This window comes from Oncorhynchus tshawytscha, linkage group LG10, assembly GCF_018296145.1.
Source record: "Oncorhynchus tshawytscha isolate Ot180627B linkage group LG10, Otsh_v2.0, whole genome shotgun sequence".
NCBI classification, from domain to species: domain Eukaryota; kingdom Metazoa; phylum Chordata; class Actinopteri; order Salmoniformes; family Salmonidae; genus Oncorhynchus; species Oncorhynchus tshawytscha.
Genome location: NC_056438.1, coordinates 82690572 through 82712159, shown reverse-complemented (window position 1 = coordinate 82712159; position 21588 = coordinate 82690572). Strand labels below are relative to the sequence as shown.

The 21588-nt window shown below is 43.1% G+C and overlaps 2 protein-coding genes across 2 annotated transcripts in view; both read left to right on the top strand.

Annotated features, from left to right (window-relative positions):
- The first annotated feature begins 593 nt into the window (after positions 1–593).
- dnajb4 (DnaJ heat shock protein family (Hsp40) member B4) lies at positions 594–8309 on the top strand. Its single transcript, XM_024405970.2, has 3 exons — positions 594–1149; positions 4237–4832; positions 8002–8309. Exons 1-3 carry the CDS (start codon positions 939–941, stop codon positions 8233–8235), a joined length of 1041 nt encoding a protein of 346 aa, XP_024261738.1. The 5' UTR covers positions 594–938; the 3' UTR covers positions 8236–8309.
- A 5960-nt stretch (positions 8310–14269) lies between these two features.
- gipc2 (GIPC PDZ domain containing family, member 2) overlaps positions 14270–21588 on the top strand; it is a 46569-nt gene continuing 39250 nt past the window's right edge. Inside the window, exon 1 of the mRNA XM_042329219.1 lies at positions 14270–15020. Coding sequence (XP_042185153.1) covers positions 14748–15020 — 273 coding nt within the window. The 5' untranslated portion in view covers positions 14270–14747. The remainder of the gene's footprint in view (positions 15021–21588) is intronic.

Genomic DNA, 21588 nt, shown 5'->3' with positions numbered 1-21588 from the left:
ATATAAGCCTGGAAGTAGGCCTATGGGTCAGAGGTTAGTGTCTGTCTCATTAGGTACAGGTCAGAGGTACAGGTCAGAGGTTATAAGCCTGGACAGGCTACACCTGCATTGCTTGCTGTTTGGGGTTTTAGGATGGGTTTCTGTACAGCACTTTAATATATCAGCTGATGTCAGAAGGGCTTGATAAATACATTTGATTTGACTGAGGCCAGTCCTCTGGATTTGGATCCTCTTACCACCATAGCTGATGACTTGAATGGAAAGACACCAAACAGACTATTTCTACATTTAAATTCAATCGACTCCCTGACTTGTCCTCCTCTAACCAAACCACAGCCCTTTATTATAAGGCTTATAATAACCTGCTAAGGCTGTTACAATGTTCTTTTCACTCAACTTGGGATGCCAAGTCCATATAGGTGGGTGTTTAAACAGAAATAACAGGCATAAAAAAACGGAATCTTTGCACCTCAACAGATGAATCCAAAAAAAAGAGTCGAATATGGGAAATGGCGTGCTACAGCAGCATTTAAGTTCTAGAAAGAGCCCCTGGATTCCAGCGAGCAGAGAAAGCATACCGGTGGGGTCGGACGCAAGAGGAGGGGAGCCACGGCTGTTTAAAGTGTGTCTATATCGGGATGTGGATAAATATCACGGGGTCCACAGCTCTGAGTAATCACTCTAAACGTAGCTAGGCTACTTAATCTATCTGTAGCTGTTCACTGTTCAACTGCCTGACTGTGTGTCAGTGTGTGGCTGGCGCTGATATTATTGTTGAGAGTTGCAGAGAGAGCAGCGGTTAAGTTTTCCACTTGCCGCCATATCAGAGGGGTCTCTGTCCCCTGGATATATTTTCATAGCGGATTGACTGACAGGCAGCGTCCGTCAAACACCAGCGGGTTCTCTTCTCTCCAGCGCAGGGCCGCCTCGGGGAAACTATGGGGAAAGATTATTATAAAATCCTGGGGATAGTGAAAGGAGCGGCCGACGAGGACATTAAAAAGGCGTACAGAAAACAGGCTCTGAAATGGCACCCGGACAAAAACAAGGCGGCCAACGCCGAGGAGAAATTTAAGGAGATCGCCGAGGCATATGAAGTCCTCAGTGATCCGAAGAAAAGGGAGATATATGATCAGTATGGAGAGGAAGGTAGGATAATATCCCACATTTCATTATTGTCTTCTTCTGGTTGTCATGTCACCCACCCCGTCATTGAGCGCACACATCAAAAGGTGCGTGGAATATTATTGGCCATTATCCAATACAGACCGACATTTTAACCACACTGGTTAGAGAAGGCAACAGCATTTCACTCTCCTTTAATTGATTCGTAACATTTATTATAATAAACCAATATGCTGCTATTTCCCTTCTTGTCGGGGTGGCCATAATATGCAGACATTGCTCTTGGTTGGTCAGAAATATATAACAGTAATTATTTCCAAATGTATTGTCAGATTGTATTATTATTACTGTCAATTACAGTTGAACATGTCAGTATAGAGCTGTTTTGCAGCCCAAGGCATTACAACAATTTCAATAGCAGATGGGAAAACAGCAGATTTGCCATGGTAGGAGGAATCCACTGACCTGGAGACGTTCAGCTATAATGCCATGTGCTTATAAATGTATTCTTCTGTGTATGGGTATGTACAGTATTTACCTGGATCAAATACTATGTACAGTATATACCTGGATCAAATACTATGTACAGTATATACCTAGATCAAATACTATGTACAGTATATACCTGGATCAAATACTATGTACAGAATATACCTGGATCAAATACTATGTACAGTATTTACCTGGATCAAATACTATGTACAGTATATACCTAGATCAAATACTATGTACAGTATATACCTGGATCAAATACTATGTACAGTATATACCTGGATCAAATACTATGTACAGTATATACCTAGATCAAATACTATGTACAGTATATACCTAGATCAAATACTATGTACAGTATATACCTAGATCAAATACTATGTACAGTATATACCTGGATCAAATACTATGTACAGTATATACCTAGATCAAATACTATGTACAGTATTTACCTGGATCAAATACTATGTACAGTATATACCTAGATCAAATACTATGTACAGTATATACCTGGATCAAATACTATGTACAGTATATACCTAGATCAAATACTATGTACAGTATATACCTGGATCAAATACTATGTACAGTATATACCTAGATCAAATACTATGTACAGTATATACCTAGATCAAATACTATGTACAGTATATACCTAGATCAAATACTATGTACAGTATTTACCTAGATCAAATACTATGTACAGTATTTACCTAGATCAAATACTATGTACAGTATATACCTAGATCAAATACTATGTACAGTATTTACCTAGATCAAATACTATGTACAGTATATACCTAGATCAAATACTATGTACAGTATTTACCTAGATCAAATACTATGTACAGTATATACCTGGATCAAATACTATGTACACTACAGACCTGGATCAAATACTGTGCATGGCAAATATTCCAGCACATTAACTAAGACTATACCATTGGACCCATTGACTAGGACTATACCATTGGACCCATTGACTAGGACTAGGACTATTACATTGGACCCCATTGCCTAGAACTATACCAACTCTGGATCCCAAATGCCATTTCTTGCCATATTATTTTCCCAATGTGATTTTCCATACCTGGCAATTTATTAAACCTCTCCTCAAATTGTATTTGTCACATGCTTCGTAAACAAAAGGTGTAGACACTGAAATGCCTACATATGAGTCCTTTACCAACTATACCATTGGTCCCATTGACTAGGACTATACCATTGGTCCCATTGACTAGGACTATACCATTGGTCCCATTGACTAGGACTATTACATTGGACCCATTGACTAGGACTATACCATTGGTCCCATTGACTAGGACTATACCATTGGTCCCATTGACTAGGACTATACCATTGGTCCCATTGACTAGGACTATTCCATTGGTCCCATTGACTAGGACTATACTATTGGTCCCATTGACTAGGACTATACCATTGGTCCCATTGACTAGGACTATACCATTGGTCCCATTGACTAGGACTATACCATTGGTCCCATTGACTAGGACTATACCATTGGTCCCATTGACTAGGACTATACCATTGGTCCCATTGACTAGGACTATACCATTGGTCCCATTGACTAGGACTATACCATTGGTCCCATTGACTAGGACTATTCCATTGGTCCCATTGACTAGGACTATACCATTGGTCCCATTGACTAGGACTATACCATTGGTCCCATTGACTAGGACTATACCATTGGTCCCATTGACTAGGACTATTCCATTGGTCCCATTGTAGGCAGCCGGGCAAACTCAAGTGAAGCGTTGGTGTCAAAGTCGTTGATGTAGCCTACATGTATGTACATGACCCAGGTCTAGTAGCCTATAGTACAGCAAGTTATTAGCATTATCTGAATGGTTCCTGACTCCAGTGTCACTCAGGTCTCAAAAGAGCCTATCAATACATATCAGCATTATCTGTGAATACATACAAAAATTATCCATCAATACCTAGATAGCATTATCTATTGTTGTCTGTATTATCTATCAATACATAGGTTATCATTATTATCTATCAATACATATTAGCATTATCTATTGTTATCGGTATTATCTATCAATGCATAGGTTATCATCATGATCTATCCATACATATTAGCATTATCTATTGTTATCGGCATTGTCTATCAATACACAGCTTATCATTATAAATTCATACATATTAGCATTATATATTGATACACAAGTCATCAGCATTATCCCTCAATACATACATTATAAGCATTATCCATACATACATAAATTATAAGCATTATCTATCAATGCATATCAACATGATCTATAAATATATTAACTATCTGTGTTATCTATCAATGCATATCAGCATTATCTATCAATACATTAATTATCTGTGTTATCTATCAATGCATAACAGCATTATCCATCAATACATATGTGATCCGCATTATCTATCAATACATGTAGGTTATCTGCATGATCTATAAATACAAAGGTCATCATCATTAGCTATCTATACGTAGGTTATCAGCATTATCCACATGATGTCATTGTTTCCCAGCTGCTGTCACTCAGGTGTCAGGACATAATATGTCAAATGCATTGCATTATCTGAATGGTTGTTGACTCCAGTGTCATTTCCTGTCAGGTCTCAAAGGAGGTCCCAGTAGTGGTCCAGATGACCAGGGCAGCAACTTCACATCCTACACATTCCACGGAGACCCCCATGCTACCTTCGCCACCTTCTTCGGCGGTGCCAACCCTTTTGAGATGTTCTTCGGACGCAAGGCTAACGGGCGCGGTCCGGGCGGAGACGACGAGGACATGGACGTAGACGGCAACGACCCGTTCGGCTCCTTCACCTCGTTTAACCTCAATGGGTTCCCTCGGGACCGCCACGTGGGGCTGGGCGGGCAGCAGAGGAGGAAGCAGGACCCTGCCGTCCATCACGAGCTGCGGGTATCGCTGGAGGAAGTGTTTCATGGTTGCACCAAGAGGATGAAGATCAGCAGGAAGAGGATGAACCCTGACGGACGGACCATGAGGACGGAGGATAAGATTCTCACCATAGAGATTAAGAGAGGGTGGAAGGAGGGGACCAAGATCACGTTCCCCAGAGAAGGAGACGAGTCGCCCAATACCATCCCTGCTGATATCGTGTTTGTCATCAAGGACAAGCCCCACATGCACTTTAGAAGGGAGGGGTCGGACATCGTGTACCCGGTGAAAGTTAGTCTACGACAGGTGAGATGGGTTTTTGCTTGGCGGATCGTGGTGGGCCGCCTATTCAAAGTAATAGTAAGGGGAAACACTGCCAATAGAAAGTGGTTCAATGTGGAATAACATATTGATTTGGCTGGTTTAGATGCTGTACAACTGTATTTACAGTACCAGTCAAAAGTTTGGACACACCTACTCACCTACTCACACCTACTCACACCTACTCACCTACCTATCTTTATTTTTACTATTGTCTACATTGTAGAATAATAGTGAAGATATCAAAACTATTAAATAACAAATATGGAATCATGTAGTAACCAAAAAAGTGTTAAACAAATCAAAATATATTTTACATTTGAGATTCTTCAAAGTAGCCAAGCCTTTGCCTTGATAACAGCTTTGCACACTCTTGGCATTCTGTCAACCAGCTTCATGAGGTGGTCACCTGGAATGCGTTTCAATTAACAGGTGTCCCTTCTTAAAAGTTAATTTGTGGAGTTTCTTTCCTTCTTAATGCATTTGAGCCAATCAGTTGTGTTGTGACAAGGCCTAGGGGTGGTATACAGTAGATAGCCCTATTGGGTAAAAAGACCAAGTCCATATTATGGCAAGAACAGCTCAAATAAGCAAAGAGAAACGACAGTCCATCATTACTTTAAGACATGAAGATCAGTCAATACGGAAAACTTCAAGAACTTTGAACGATTCTTCAAGTGCAGTCACAAAAACCATCAGGTACTATGATGAAACTGGCTCTCGTGAGGACCGCCACAGGAAAGTAAGACCCAGAATTACCTCTGCTGCAGAGGATAAGTTCATTATAGTTAACTGTCTCTCATGAGGACCATCACAGGAAAGGAAGACCCAGAGTTACCTCTGCTGCAGAGGATAAGTTCATTAGAGTTAACTGCACCTCGAGGCTGTATAAGGGTTATTTGACCAAGAAGGAGAGTGATGGAGTGCTGCATCAGATGGTCCACAATCACCCGACCTCAACCCAATTGAGATGGTTTGGGATGAGTTGGACCGCAGAGTGAAGGAAAAGCAGCCAACAAGTACTCAGCATATGTGGGAACTCCTTCAAGAAAATAATTCTATGTGAAGCTGGATGAGAGAATGCCAAGAGTGTGCAAAGCTGTCATCAAGGCAAAGGGTGGCTACTTGGAAGTATTGTGAGTGTAAAATATATTTAGATTTGTTTAACAGTTTTTTGGTTACTACATGATGTAACCAAAAAATGTGTTATTTCATAGTTTTGATGTCTTCACTATTATTCTACAATGTATATGAAGGTGAAATTGAAATAATATAAAGGTTAAATACAAAATATAAAACACTTGCAAATAAGAATTTCTTCCTAACTGACTTGCTTATTTAAATAAAGGTTACATTCATTTTTTGTTCAAGAAAGTATTGTGATGAAGCACAGATCTGGGGAAAGGAACCAAAACATTTCTGCAGCATTGAAGGTCCCCAAGAACCCAGTGGACTTCATCATTCTGAAATGGAAGAAGTTTGGAACCACCAAGACTCTTCCTAGAGCTGGCCGCCCGGCCAAACTGACCAATCAGGGGAGAAGGGCCTTGGTCAGGGAGGTGACCAAGAACCTGATGGTGACTCTGACAGGTGCTCCAGAGTTCCTCTGTGGAGACGGGAGAACCTTGCAGAAGGACAACCATCTCTGCAGCACTCCACCAATCAGGCCTTTATGGTAGAGTGGCCAGATGGAAGCCTCTCCTCAGTAAAAGGCACATGACAACCCACTTGGAGTTTGCCAAAAGGCACCTAAAGGACTTTCAGACCATGAGAAACAAGATTCTCTGGTCTGATGAAAACAAAGTTTGAACTCTTTGGCCTGAATGCCAAGCGTCATGTCTGGAAGAAACCTGGCACCATCCCTATGGTGAAGCATGGTGGTGGCAGCATCATGCTCTGGGGATGTTGTTCAGTGGCAGGAACTGGAAGACTAGTCAGGATCGAGGGAAAGATCCTTAAAGAAAACCTGCTCCAGAGTGCTCAGGACCTCAGACTGTGGTGAATGTTCACCTTCCAACATGACAACAACTCTAAGCACACAGCCAAACTCGACTGACTTGTATTGTCACACGTAGAAGACTTGATGCTGTAATCGCTGCCAAAGGTGCTTCAACAAAGTACTAAGTAAAGGGTCTGAAAAGTTATGTAAATGTGATATTTTTATTGTTTTATAAATTTGCAAAAATTTAGAAACAGCTGTCATTGCTTTGTCATTATGGGGTGTGTATAGATTCTCTCTCTCTCTCGGTCTCCTTGTCTCCCCTCTCCTCCTCTCCTCTCTCTCTCTCCTCTTCTTCTCTCTCTCTCTCTCTCTCTCTCTCCTCTCTCTCTCTCTCTCTCTCTCTCTCTCTCTCTCTCTCTCTCTCTCTCTCTCTCGCTCTCTGTCTCCTCTCAATTCAATTCAAGGGGCTTTATTGGCATGGGAAACATGTGTAAACATTGCCAAAGCAAGTGAGGTAGATAATATACAAAAGTGAAATAAACAATACAAATTAACAGTAAACATTACACATACAGAAGTATCTCCTCCTCTCCTCTCTCTCTCCTCATCATCTTATCGCTCTCTCTCTCTCTCCTCTCTCTCTCTCTCTCTGTCTCTCTCTCTCTCTCCTCCTCTCTCTCTCTCTCTCCTCTCTCTCTCTCCTCTCTCTGTCTCCTCTCCTCTCTCTCTCTCTCTCTGTCTCTCTCCTCTCCTCTCTCTGTCTCTCCTCCTCTCCTATCTCTCTCTGTCTCTCTTTCATCCTCTCCTCTCTCTGTCTCCTCTCCTCTCTCTCCTCTCTGTCTCCTCTCCTCTCTCTCCTCTCTCTGTCTCCTCTCCTCTCTCTCTCTCCTCTCTCTGTCTCCTCTCCTCTCTCTCTCTCTCCTCTTCTCTTGTTATTCATGTAATGAAAATAGCTTGATGTTAAATCGCAGCCTTGTTTATCAGTAATGGAGCATAGTTTCTGCTTGAAGGAAAAGTCCTATTTTAGCAAAGCACCAAACCAGAAGAGCACATGTTCAATCTGTCAAGGAAATCTAACCACAAATCTGGAGGCGATTACAGACCAATCATAGCTATAATATCTAGTTACAGTATCTTGTGGTTTGTGTGTGTGTGTGTGTGTGTGTTGTCCACATGTCATTAACTATGTGCCCTCTCCTTTACCTCTTCTAGTCGTTGTGTGGTTGCTCGGTGACCGTGTCTACGATAGACGGGAAGACGTGTAACATGAAGATCACGGATGTGATAAAACCAGGCATGAGACAGACTGTAGCAGGACAGGGCCTCCCCTTACCCAAGAACCCCGAGCAGAGAGGTGACCTGGTGGTGGAGTTTGACGTGAACTTTCCTGAGAGTCTCCCCAGCAACGCCAAGGATGTCCTGAAGAGGCATTTACCTGCTTCCTAGAAGAACAGACACACAGAGAGACATGGAGAGACAGAGAGACACGGAGAGACACGGAGAGAAAGAGAGACAGACACACAGAGAGACAGAGACACACAGAGAGACAGAGACACACAGCAACAGAGACTCACAGAGAGACAGACACACATAGAGAGACAAAGACACCCAGCGATAGAGACACACAGAGAGACAGACACGGCGAGACACGGCGAGACAGAGAGACAGACACAGAGAGAGAGACAGAGACATGCAGCGACAGAGACACACAGAGAGACAGAGACACATAGCGATAGAGATACACAGAGAGACAGAGAGAGAGAGAGAGACAGAGAGAAAGAGAGAGACAGATACACACAGACAGACACACAGAGAGAGACAGAGACATGCAGCGACAGAGACACACAGAGAGACAGAGACACACAGCGATAGAGATACACAGAGAGACAGAGAGAGAGAGAAAGAGAGAGACAGACACACACAGACAGACAGACAGGCACACACAGGGAGACAGAGAAACACAGAGACACACAGACTAACAGACAGACACATACCTGGTGGATAGAAAGTGATGACATCAGGATGCCAGCTTACTCCTCTCTCCTCTAACCCTCTCTCTCTCATATCTCTCTCAACCTCCTCTCTCTCATCCTCCTCTCTCCCTCATCCTCCTCTCTCTCTCATCCTCCTCTTGCTCTCCTCTCTCTCTCTCTCCTCTTTCTTTCAACCTCCTCTCTCTCTCCTCTCTCTTTCAACCTCCTGTCTCCTCTTTCTCTCTCTCTCTCCTCTCTCTCTCCTCTCTCTTTCAACCTCCTGTCTCCTCTTTCTCTCTCTCATCCTCCTCTTTATTAACAGTAAACATTACACATACAGAAGTCTCTCCTCCTCACCTCTCTCTCTCCTCATCTTCTTCTTCTCTCTCTCTCTCTCTCTCTCTCCTCTCTCTTTCAACCTCCTCTGTCTCCTCTTTCTCTCTCCCAACCTACTCTCTCTCTTCTCTCTCTCTCTCTCCTCTCTCTCATCCTCATCTCTCTCTCTCATCCTCCTCTCTCTCTCCTCTCTCTTTCAACCTCCTCTCTCTCCTCTTTCTCTCTTTCAACCTCCTCTCTCTTTCTCCTCTCTCTCTCATCCTTATGTCTCTCTCCTCTCTCATTCAACCTCCTCTCTCCTCTCTCTTTCAACCTCCTCTCTCTCCTCTTTCTCTCTCTCAACCTCCTCTCTCTCATCTCCTCTCTCTCTCATCCTTATCTCTCCTCCTCTCTCTCTCTCTCTTTCAACCTCCTCTCTCTCTCTCTCTTTCTCTCTCTCTCAACCTCCTCTATCTCTCCTCTATCTCTCTCTCATTCAACCTCCTCTCTCTCTCTCTTTCTCTCTCAACCTCCCCTCTCTCTCCTCTCTCATCCTCCTCTCCTCTCCTCTCTCTCATCCTCCTCTCTCTCTCATTCTCCTCTCTCTCTCTCTCTCTCTCTCTCTCTCTCTCTCTCTCTCTCTCTCTCTCTCTCTCCTCTCTCTCTCTCTCTCTCCTCTCTCCTCTCTCTCTCTCTCTCTCTCTCTCCTCTCTCTCTCTCTCTCTCTCTCTCTCTCTCTCTCCTCTCTCTCTCTCCTCTCTCTCTCGCCTCTCTCTCTCTTCTCTCTCTCTCCTCTCTCTCTCTCTCTCTCTCTCTCTCTCTCTCTCTCTCTCTCTCTCTCTCTCTCTCTCTCTCTCTCTCTCTCTCTCCTCTCTCTCTCCTCTCTCTCTCCTCTCTCTCATCCTCCTCTCTCTCTCTCTCTCCTCTCTCTCTCTCCTCTCTCCTCACACATGAGGACAATGATGACTGTCCACAGATCGAGGCCCTTTCTAAAGAATGTGCAATTCATATTTTTTATCTGTTTGGTGTTTTGTCTAAATACCGTGCATGCGGCAAAGTTGATATACGTGGAAGTAAATGTGTTAATATTTGACAGTAAACATTTTGATTATTTGGGTCCTTCCCACATTCACCTCATGTTCCTTTCTGTTATGTGTAATTTGATTTGGTGTGCGTCCCAAATGGAACCCTATTCTGTTCATAGTGCACTATGTAGGGAATAGGGTTCCATAGGACTCTGGTCTAAAGTAGTGCACTATATAGGGAATAGGGCCCCATAGGACTCTGGTCTAAAGTAGTGCACTATATAGGGAATAGGGCCCCATAGGACTCTGGTCTAAAGTAGTGCACTATATAGGGAATAGAGCCCCATAGGACTCTGGTCTAAAGTAGTGCACTATGTAGGGAATATGGCCCCATCAGACTGGTCTAAAGTAGTGCACTATATAGGGAATAGGGATCTATAGGACTCTGGTCTAAAGTAGTGCACTATATAGGGAATAGGGCCCCATAGGACTCTGGTCTAAAGTAGTGCACTATATATAGGGAATAGGGTTCCATAGGACTCTGGTCTAAAGTAGTGCACTATATAGGGAATAGGGCCCCATAGGACTCTGGTCTAAAGTAGTGCACTATATATAGGGAATAGGGTTCCATAGGACTCTGGTCACAAAGTAGTGCACTATATGGGAATAGGGCCCCATTGTTCTGGTCATTAAAGTAAAGTTCAAACATAGGGAATATTTTCATAGGACATCTGGTCTAAAGTAGTGCACTATACAAATAGGGAATAGGGTTCCATAGAAAGAGCTCTGGTCTAAAGTACAAAACTATATAGGGAATAGTTCTGTAATAGGACTCTGGTATTATAAAGTAGTGCACTATATAGGGAATAGGGCCCCATAGGAGCCTGTGTGTGTGTGTGTGTGTGTGTGTGTGTGTGTGTGTGTGTGTGTGTGTGTGGTGTCTGGTCTAAAGTAGTGCACTATATAGGGAATAGGGTGCCGATTGGGACTAGACATAGTGTGTGCCACGGAATGTAACATTGATTATATACTGTATAATGTAACACAAGACAAGGATGTAGAGATCTGAGGACCGATGGGGTTTGTTCACAAAGTAAATGACGTGGTTTATACTGGCCCCATTGTTCTGGGGGAGATTCACATTAAATGTAAAGTTCAAACAAAGTACTGTACATATTTTCATAATAAACATTTGTAACTCTGAAAGGCATACAGTACTTTACAAATAAAACATTTGGAAATCTCGTTTATTGGAAAGAGCCACAATCATTTCAACACAAAACTCTGATGATATTTATCTTCAGGTTCTGTAACTACACTGTCTGAAGTATTATATATATATAGAATAATATAGTGTCAACAGCCCAGTACAGGTCATGAGGAAATACATACAGCCTGTGTGTGTGTGTGTGTGTATGTGTGTGTCTGTATGTGTGTGTGTATGTCTGTGTGTGTGTGTGTGTGTGTGTGTGTGTGTGTATGTCTGTGTGTGTGTATGTCTGTGTGTGTGTGTGTGTGTGTGTGTGTCTGTCTGTGTGTGTGTGTGTGTGTGTGTGTGTGTGTGTGTGTGTGTGTCTGTGTGTGTGTGTGTCTGTGTGTGTGTGTGTGTCTGTGTGTGTGTGTGTCTGTGTGTGTGTGTGTGTGTGTGTGTGTGTGTGTGTGTGTGTGTGTGTGTATGTGTGTGTGTGTGTGTGTGTGTGTGTGTGTGTGTGTCTGTGTCTGTGTGTCTGTGTGTGTGTGTCTGTCTGTGTGTGTCTGTGTGTGTGTGTGTGTGTGTGTGTGTGTGTGTGTGTATGTCTGTGTGTGTGTGTGTGTGTGTGTGTGTGTGTGTGTGTGTGTGTGTGTCTGTGTGTGTGTGTGTCTGTCTGTGTGTGTGTGTGTGTGTGTGTGTGTGTCTGTCTGTGTGTGTGTGTGTGTATGTCTGTGTGTGTGTATGTCTGTGTGTGTGTATGTCTGTATGTGTGTGTGTGTGTCTGTCTGTGTGTGTGTGTGTCTGTCTGTGCGTGTGTGTGTATGTCTGTGTGTGTGTGTGTGTGTGTGTGTGTGTGTGTGTGTGTGTGTGTGTGTGTGTGTCTGTCTGTGTGTGTGTGTATGTGTGTGTGTGTGTGTGTGTGTGTGTGTGTGTCTGTGTGTGTGTGTATGTCTGTATGTGTGTGTGTGTGTGTGTGTGTGTGTGTCTGTGTGTGTGTGTATGTCTGTATGTGTGTGTGTGTATGTCTGTATGTGTGTGTGTGTATGTGTGTGTGTGTGTGTCTGTGTGTGTGTGTGTGTCTGTGTCTTTCTGTGTGTGTGTGTGTGTGTATGTCTGTGTGTGTGTATGTCTGTGTGTGTGTGTGTATGTCTGTATGTGTGTATGTGTATGTCTGTGTGTGTGTATGTCTGTGTGTGTGTATGTCTGTGTGTGTGTGTGTGTATGTCTGTATGTGTGTATGTGTATGTCTGTGTGTGTGTGTGTATGTCTGTATGTGTGTGTGTATGTCTGTATGTGTGTGTGTGTGTGTGTGTGTGTGTCTGTGTATGTCTGTCTGTCTGTGTGTGTGTGTATGTCTGTCTGTGTGTGTCTGTCCGTGTGTGTGTGTACGTCTGTCTGTCTGTCTGTCTGTCTGTCTGTCTGTCTGTCTGTCTGTCTGTCTGTCTGTCTGTCTGTCTGTCTGTCCGTGTGTGTGTACATCTGTCTGTCTGTCTGTCTGTCTGTCTGCCTGCGTGTGTGTGTACATCTGTCTGTGTCTGTTTGTGTGTCTGTCTGTCTGTGTGTGTGTACATCTGTCTGTCTGTCTGCCTGCGTGTGTGTGTTCAGCTGCAGTAACCAACGACTGGTTGTCTGTTCCGAACACATCAACAGTGTAACTAACACATCAACAGTGTAACTAACACATCAACAGTGTAACGAACACATCAACAGTGTAACTAACACATCAACAGTGTAACTAACACAGAGACGAGCCGTTCCCCCAGGAGACACCACATCACTCAGCCAGATTTATAGGAGCTAAGTGTGGTTAACTGATTATATAGTACACCCTATTCCCTATATAGTGCACCCTATTCCCTATATAGTGCACCCTATTCCCTATATAGTGCACCCTATTCCCTATATAGTGCACACTATTCCCTATATAGTGCACCCTATTCCCTATATAGTACACCCTATTCCCTATATAGTGCACCCTATTCCCTATATAGTGCACCCTATTCCCTATATAGTGCACCCTATTACCTATATAGTGTACACTATTCCCTATATAGTGCACCCTATTCCTTATATAGTGCACCCTATTCCCTATATAGTGCACACTATTCCCTATATAGTGCACCCTATTCCTTATATAGTGCACCCTATTCCCTATATAGGCACACTATTCCCTATATAGTGCACACTATTCCCTATATAGTACACCCTATTCCCTATATAGTGCACCCTATTCCCTATATAGTGCACCCTATTCCCTATATAGTGCACAATATTCCCTATATAGTGCACCCTATTCCCTATATAGTGCACACTATTCCCTATATAGTGCACCCTATTCCCTATATAGTGCACCCTATTCCCTATATAGTGCACCCTATTCCCTATATAGTGCACCCTATTCCCTATATAGTGCACCCTATTTCCTATCTAGTGCACCCTATTCCCTATATAGTGCACCCTATTCCCTATATAGTGCACCCTATTCCCTATATAGTGCACCCTATTCCCTATATAGTACACCCTATTCCCTATATAGTGCACCCTATTCCCTATATAGTGCACCCTATTCCCTATATAGTACACCCTATTCCCTATATAGTGCACCCTATTCCCTATATAGTACACCCTATTCCCTATATAGTGCACACTATTCCCTATATAGTGCACACTATTCCCTATATAGAACACCCTATTCCCTATATAGTGCACCCTATTCCCTATCAAGGCGAGACCCAGATGCAGACACAGGAAGCAGGTGGTTGGAGTCTTATAGTGTTTATTCATCCAATGGGGAAGGTCAGAGAATGGTCGTGGACGGGCAAAAAGGTCAGAGAATGGTCGTGGACGGGCAAAAAGGTCAGAGAATGGTCGTGGACGGGCAAAAAGGTCAAAACCAGATGAATTGACATGATTCATTTGAAGGATTTGCTAATAAAACAATAGATATTTATAAGGCGAGGGGAGTTAAAATCAACACATTCAACAAAGGAACTGTACGCAGCAGTTGTAACAGTTGTAAGCACTTAGTAACAAAATGTGTCCTTTGGATGTGTGTTGGCCCCACCGCCAGGACTCCTGCCCCCACCAAGCCTCCTTTCCCGGCACAGCATATTGAGACAGAGTCGCTATTGTTCACCGCGGAGCAGCCTGTGTGTTTTATACAGTCGGAGAGACCGTGGAACAAGGAAGACACCGCGACACACGGTCGTCACCTACCTGTTGAATATTACCTACTGTTTAATGATCGAGTCAGGTGTTGGGTTGACAACTTACTCACTGTCGGAGAACAAAGTCGAACCTGGGGATAAAGGATAGTCAGTCGAGTTTAGTCGAGGTAAAGGCGGAAGGAAGGAGGATTTGTGGAAGAGGTAGCCACTCCAATGTTTTAACCGGACAGACAGACCACCGGATTTATCAACAGACCAGAAACAGATTTATTGACGCAGCCACACGATGCCTTTAGGACTGAGACGAAAGAAGAACAAGTCGAGGGAGAGCTCGAACCTGGTGGAGAATGAGGAGCCCGGTGGACACACCGGTGGGCGCTCCGTGAAGTCGACCGTAAACGGAGCTGGGCTCCCACCGCCACCTGCCAACCTGCGGCCCAAACTAGTGTTCCACACTCAGCTCGCTCACGGCAGCCCCACGGGAAGGATCGAGGGATTTAATAACGTCAAAGAACTCTACGGGAAAATAGCTGAGACGTTCAATTTAAGTCAACCGGAGGTAGGTTTTTTTTTTACAACTTTTGTAGTTCTAGACCAGTGGTCACCTACCTTTTCTGTGTTAAGGTCCATTTCTGAGGTAAAATACAAGCTGAGATCTACCGCTCAGATTAAAAACATGACTTAAAACAAATGAAGAAGCCTATGCAACATTCACCAATTAAAACAGTTCTTTATCAATGAGTTTTGTGCAGCAGGCTACAAGCCCAGTACATTATCACTGCATATTGGCTATGCTTGAATTGTTCTTCTCAGACCATTTTGAAATGATCTTTTAGATAATGTAGATATATGATAACACTTCAGTCTTCCAGCTGGTGGCGAAACTCAAGTCGAACTGCATTATTTCTGCCTCGTGCACTAATTCATGTTGTTACTCCTATGACCAGAGAAAGTGAAATATTCAGCGATATTAAACAAAGACACAATCCGATAATAATAATAACAACGGAAGCTTATCGGAACACTGGCCAGCGGGATGATACATGATGCACTTGACTTGCTCTCTGGGTCTCGGAGGCGGAAGTCTACCTTCAGACTCGTGAAATGTTTCAACATGGGAACACTGTACCTTCTCTGCGCTTGGCCTGCTAAATCAAGTGCACCTGCCGTCAACAACGCGAAACGAACAACACAAATAGGAGGCTTTATCGTTGTTGTTTTTTTTACTAAAATGTTTGGTGATCGACTAGAATGCCTTGGAGACCGACCAGTCGATTGCGATCGACCGGGTGGTGACTACTGTTCCAGAAAGATAAAAACAAATGCCAGGCCAGTTTAGTGGCCGCGGCGCAAGGTCCGAGCAGGGCCAGAACCCCACACCCTTCATGCCATATTTAATTAATCATTCCACCCATGAGGTCAAAAGAGCGCGATTTGGTCATTTGACTGCAGGAAAGGGCTACGCAATAAGGCTCGAGGGCGTGTGGTATATGGCCAATATTCCACCGCTAAGGGCTGTTCTTAAGCATGACGCAACACAGAGTACCTGGATATTGCCCCTTAGCCGCAATATAGTGGCCATATACCACAAACCCCCGTGGTGCCTTATTGCTATGATAAACTGGTTACCAAAGTATTTAGAACAGTACAAATTTCTTTTTTTGTTGTCTGATATACATAGGCTTTCAGCCAATCAGCATTCAGGGCTCGAACCACCTGGTTTATTATACATGAGGCTGAGAGAAAAATGTCCTGTTTTAAACCTCAATAATTCTTAAAAAGATGGGACAATTTCAACTTTCTTTCCACAAATATTTGTCTTGATTTTGAAAGACCAAAGTATCAGCTGTCACACCATGTTAAAGAATAACCCCCTACTTTAGTACTAATTTCCCCATAAAATGCAACGATCTGGATTTATTTCAACTACGTCAGACCCACACCCAAAAGGCATGCAAATTGTCCAACAAGTGTTTAAAGGCATTGATTGTTTAATTCTAATATTAGATTATTCAAATATGTAATACAAATCTCCAAACTTCTTTTTGCTTTGTTTTGTAGCACGATGAGATTTGTCAGCATTTTAGCACGTTTTAGATTTAGAACATAAAATATTTATAAAGTAAACATTAGGCTTATGTAACCGATGTGAAATGGCTAGCTAGTTAGCGGTGGTGCACGTTAATAGCTTTTCAATCGGTAACCTCACTCGCTCTGAGACCTTGAAGTAGTTGTTCCCCCCTTTTCCCCCTTAAGGGGTCCTTAAGGGTATAGGTGGCCCTGCTCATTCCTGATTCATTTAGGATTTTAGACAAATATAACAGAGTTGACCAAATCAACGGACACATCTTGTAGGCATCACAGTTTTGAGATAAATAGTATTTAAAGTCACAGGGGGCTATTGCAAGAAACTACATATGATCATTGTTCAGTTAATATCTATTATTGTCCGTTTTTAGAATTTTAAACATTTTTTTTGGAGAGTTTGAAATTGGGATCCTTTGCTCCAGACAATGGCATTTCCAGGCATAGAGCCAACATGGAATTGAATAACATTCAAAGTATTTTAAAAATTTCTCGAAAAGTACAGTGCCTTTAGAATGTAGGTTTAATACCCCTTGACTTATTCCACATTTTTTTGGTGTTACAGCCTGAATTCAAAATAGATGAATCATCTGTTTTTCCCTCACCCATCTACACACAATACCCCATCATGACAAAGTGAAAACATGTTTTTATTTTATTTTTAATTTTAGCAAATTTATTGAAAATGAAATACAGAAATATCTCATTTATTTCATCAACCCTGGATGAGAGAATTCCAAGAGTTTGCAAAGCTGTCATCAAGGCAAAGGGCGGCCATTTTGAAGAATATAAAACATAAAATATATTTTAATCTAACACTTTTATACTTACTACATGATTCCGTATGTGTTATCTCATAGTTTTGATGTCTTCACTATTATCCTACAGTGTAGAAAATAGTAAAAAAATACAGAAAAACCCTGGAATGAGTCGGTGTGTCCAAACTTTATCCTGGTGCTGTAAGTGTTCACTCCCATAAGGCGATACATGTTAGAACCACCTTTGGCAGCGATTACAGCTGTTGAGTCTTTCTGGTGAGTCTCTAAGAGCTTTACACACCTGGATTGTGTGACATTTGCTCATTATTCTTTTCAAAATTCTTCAAGCTCGGTCAAATTGGTTGTGGATCATTGCTAGACAACTATTTTCAGGTCTTACAGGTGTATCTGACGTGTACAGGTGTATCTGACGTGTACAGGTGTATCTGACGTGTACAGGTGTATCTGGTGTGTACAGGTGTATCTGACGTGTACAGGTGTATCTGACGTGTACAGGTGTATCTGACGTGTACAGGTGTATTTAAGGTACAGGTGTATCTGACGTGTACAGGTGTATCTGATGTGTACAGGTGTATCTGACGTGTACAGGTGTATTTAAGGTGTATCTGACGTGTACAGGTGTATCTATCTGATGTGTACAGGTGTATCTGATGTGTACAGGTGTATCTGATGTGTACAGGTGTATCTGATGTGTACAGGTGTATCTGACGTGTACAGGTGTATCTGATGTGACGTGTACAGGTGTATCTGATGTGTACAGGTGTATCTGACGTGTACAGGTGTATCTGACGTGTACAGGTGTATCTGACGTGTACAGGTGTATCTGATGTGTACAGGTGTATCTGATGTGTACAGGTGTATCTGACGTGTACAGGTGTATCTGACGTGTACAGGTGTATCTGATGTGTACAGGTGTATCTGACTTGTACAGGTGTATCTGACGTGTACAGGTGTATCTGAGGTTTTACTGGGCGGGATAACACCAGTCACAGGTTTATCTGACGTGTACAGGTGTATCTGATCGTGTACAGGTGTATCTGACGTGTACAGGTGTATCTGATGTGTACAGGTGTACTGAGGTGTACCAGTCACAGGTGTATCTGACGTGTACAGGTGTATCTGATGTGTACAGGTGTATCTGATGTGTACAGGTGTATCTGAGGTTTTACTGGATGGGATAACACCAGTCACAGGTGTATCTGACGTGTACAGGTGTATCTGAGGTTTTACTGGATGGGATAACACCAGTCACAGGTGTATCTGATGTGTACAGGTGTATCTGAGGTTTTACTGGATGGGATAACACCAGTCACAGGTGTATCTGACGTGTACAGGTGTATCTGAGGTTTTACTGGATCGGATAACACCAGTCACAGGTGTATCTGAGGTTTTACTGGATCGGATAACACCAGTCACAGGTGTATCTGATGTGTACAGGTGTATCGGAGGTTTTAGGACCATAAAGGTCTTTATCAAGGGATGTTTTTTTTCTATAGTCTGAAGGAAAAACTCCAGATCCAAAGAAATGTCCCTTTTCCTGAAGTGTTTTTTTTGTGACATTATCATAATGATCATCATGTAGGCATTACTCATTCTGAGTAATCATTCTGATTCTCATACTCATTCTGAAGCACAGAGCATCCATGTCAATGATCAACCGGACTTAATGCTGACGGTCTGTATTCCCTGTCAACCACCAGACCTACAGTACATGACCCTGACAGCTCTTCCTGTCAGTACATGACCCTGACAGCTCTTCCTGTCAGTACATGACCCTAACAGCTCTTCCTGTCAGTACATGACCCTAACAGCTCTTCCTGTCAGTACATGACCCTAACAGCTCTTCCTGTCAGTACATGACCCTAACAGCTCTTCCTGTCAACCACCAGACCTACAGTACATGACCCTGACAGCTCTTCCTGTCAACCACCAGACCTACAGTACATGACCCTGACAGCTCTTCCTGTCAGTACATGACCTACAGTACATGACCCTAACAGCTCTCTATGGTCATTCAGAAAGTTATACCAAACCAAAATATAAACGCAACATGACAAGTGTTGGTTCCATGTTTCATGAGCTGAAATAAAAGATCCCAGAAATGTTCCATATGCACAAAAAGCTTATTTCTCTCAAATGTTGTGCACAAATTGTTATTGAGCATTTCTCCTTTACCAAGATAATCCATCCACCTGACAGGTGTGGCATATCAAGAAGCTGATTAAACAGCATGGTCATTACACAGGTGCACCTTGTGCTGGGGACAATAAAAGGCCACTAAAATGTGCAGTTTTGTCACACAACAGATGTCTCAAGTTGAGGGAGCGTGCAATTGGCATGCTGATTGCATGAATCTCCACCAGAGCTGTTGCCAGAGAATTGAATGTTAATTTCTCTACCATAAGCCGCCTCTAAAGTCGAATTTGTCAGTACGTCCAACCGGCCGCAGACCATGTGTCACCACGCCAGTCCAGGACCTCCACATCCAGCTTCTTCACCTGCAATACCAGCCACTTGGACAGCTGATGTAATTGTGATCATCTGAGACCAGCCACCTGGACAGAATCTCTACGCAAACTGTCAGAATCCGTCTCTTGGGAAGCTAATCTGTGTTCGTCGTCCTCACCAGGATCTTGACCGGACTGCCGTTCAGCGTTGTAACCAACTTCAGTGGGTGAATACTTACCAACGTGTACGACAGCGCGTTCCAGTTCCCGCCAACATCCAGCAACTTCACACAGCCGTTGAAGAGGAGTGGGACAACATTCCACAGGCCACAATCAGCAGCCTGATCAACTCTATGTGAAGGAGATGTGTTTTGCTGCATGAGGCAAATGGTCACACCAGATACTGACTGGTTTTCTGATCCACGTCCCTACCTTTTTCTTAAGGTATCTGTGACCAACAGATGCATATCTGTATTCCCAGTCAAATATATAGATCAGGGACTAATGAATTTCCATATATGAACATTTTTAACTCTGTAAAATCTGAGAAAGGGTTTAATGTTGCACTTCTATTGTTATTCATTGTAGTCAGTCAGACAGTTAGAAAGACAGTCAGTCAGACAGACAGTCAGTCACGCAGTCAGACAGTCAGTCAGACAGACAGACAGACAGACAGACAGAAAGTCAGTCAGACACGCAGTAAGACAGTCGGTCACGCAGTCAGACAGTCAGTCAGACAGACAGAAAGTCAGTCAGTCACGCAGTAAGACAGTCGGTCAATGAATGATCAGATTCACCTGAACTTCCTTCATCTTGGCTGGGCAAATTAACACAGCATCTGTCATGTCAGCATGTCATTGCACATCTAGGTCAGCCATTAGAAATATTCCATGGTTTTCTCATGAGAAGAAGCAACAAAATTCCTTAAACAAGTTATATCGGTATTCAGTTAGTTATATACAGTATTCAGTTAGTTATATACAGTATTCAGTTAGTTACATTATATATATAATCCTTCGGATTAGTGGATTCAGCTATTTCAGCCACACCCGTTGCTGACAGGTGTATAAAATCGAGCACACAGCCATGCAATCTCCATAGACAAACATTGGCAGTAGAATGATCTTACTGAAGAGCTCAGTGACTTTGGCACCGTCATAGGATGGCACCTTTCCAACAAGTCAGTTAATCCAATGTCTGCCCTGCTAGAGCTGCCCCCCGGTCAACTGTAAGTGCTGTTATTGTGAAGTGGAAACATCTAGGAGCAACAACGGCTCAGCCGCGAAGTGGTAGGCCACACAAGCTCACAGAACGGGATGGCGCTGAGCGGGACAGCGCTGAACGCATAGCGAATAAAAATCGTCTGTCATGTTTCGGGCCTCAACCCCATCAAACTCCTTTGGGATGAATTGGAACGACGACTGCGAGCCAGGTCTAATCGCCCAACATCAGTTCCCGACCTCACTAATACTCTTGTGGCTGAATGGAAGCAAGTAAATAACTCCCCAAATACAGGTGTGCCAAGTGTCGTGTCTTTGGCTATGCCGGATTAAGTGATATTGGTTTCTCAAATGATTGCCTCGCCTGGTTCACCAACTACTTCTCTGATAGAGTTCAGTGTGTCAAATCGGAGGGTCTGCTGTCCGGACCTCTGGCAGTCTCTATGGGGGTGCCACAGGGTTCAATTCTTGGACCGACTCTCTTCTCTGTATACATCAATGAGGTCGCTCTTGCTGCTGGTGAGTCTCTGATCCACCTCTACGCAGATGACACCATTCTGTATACTTCCGGCCCTTCTTTGGACACTGTGTTAACA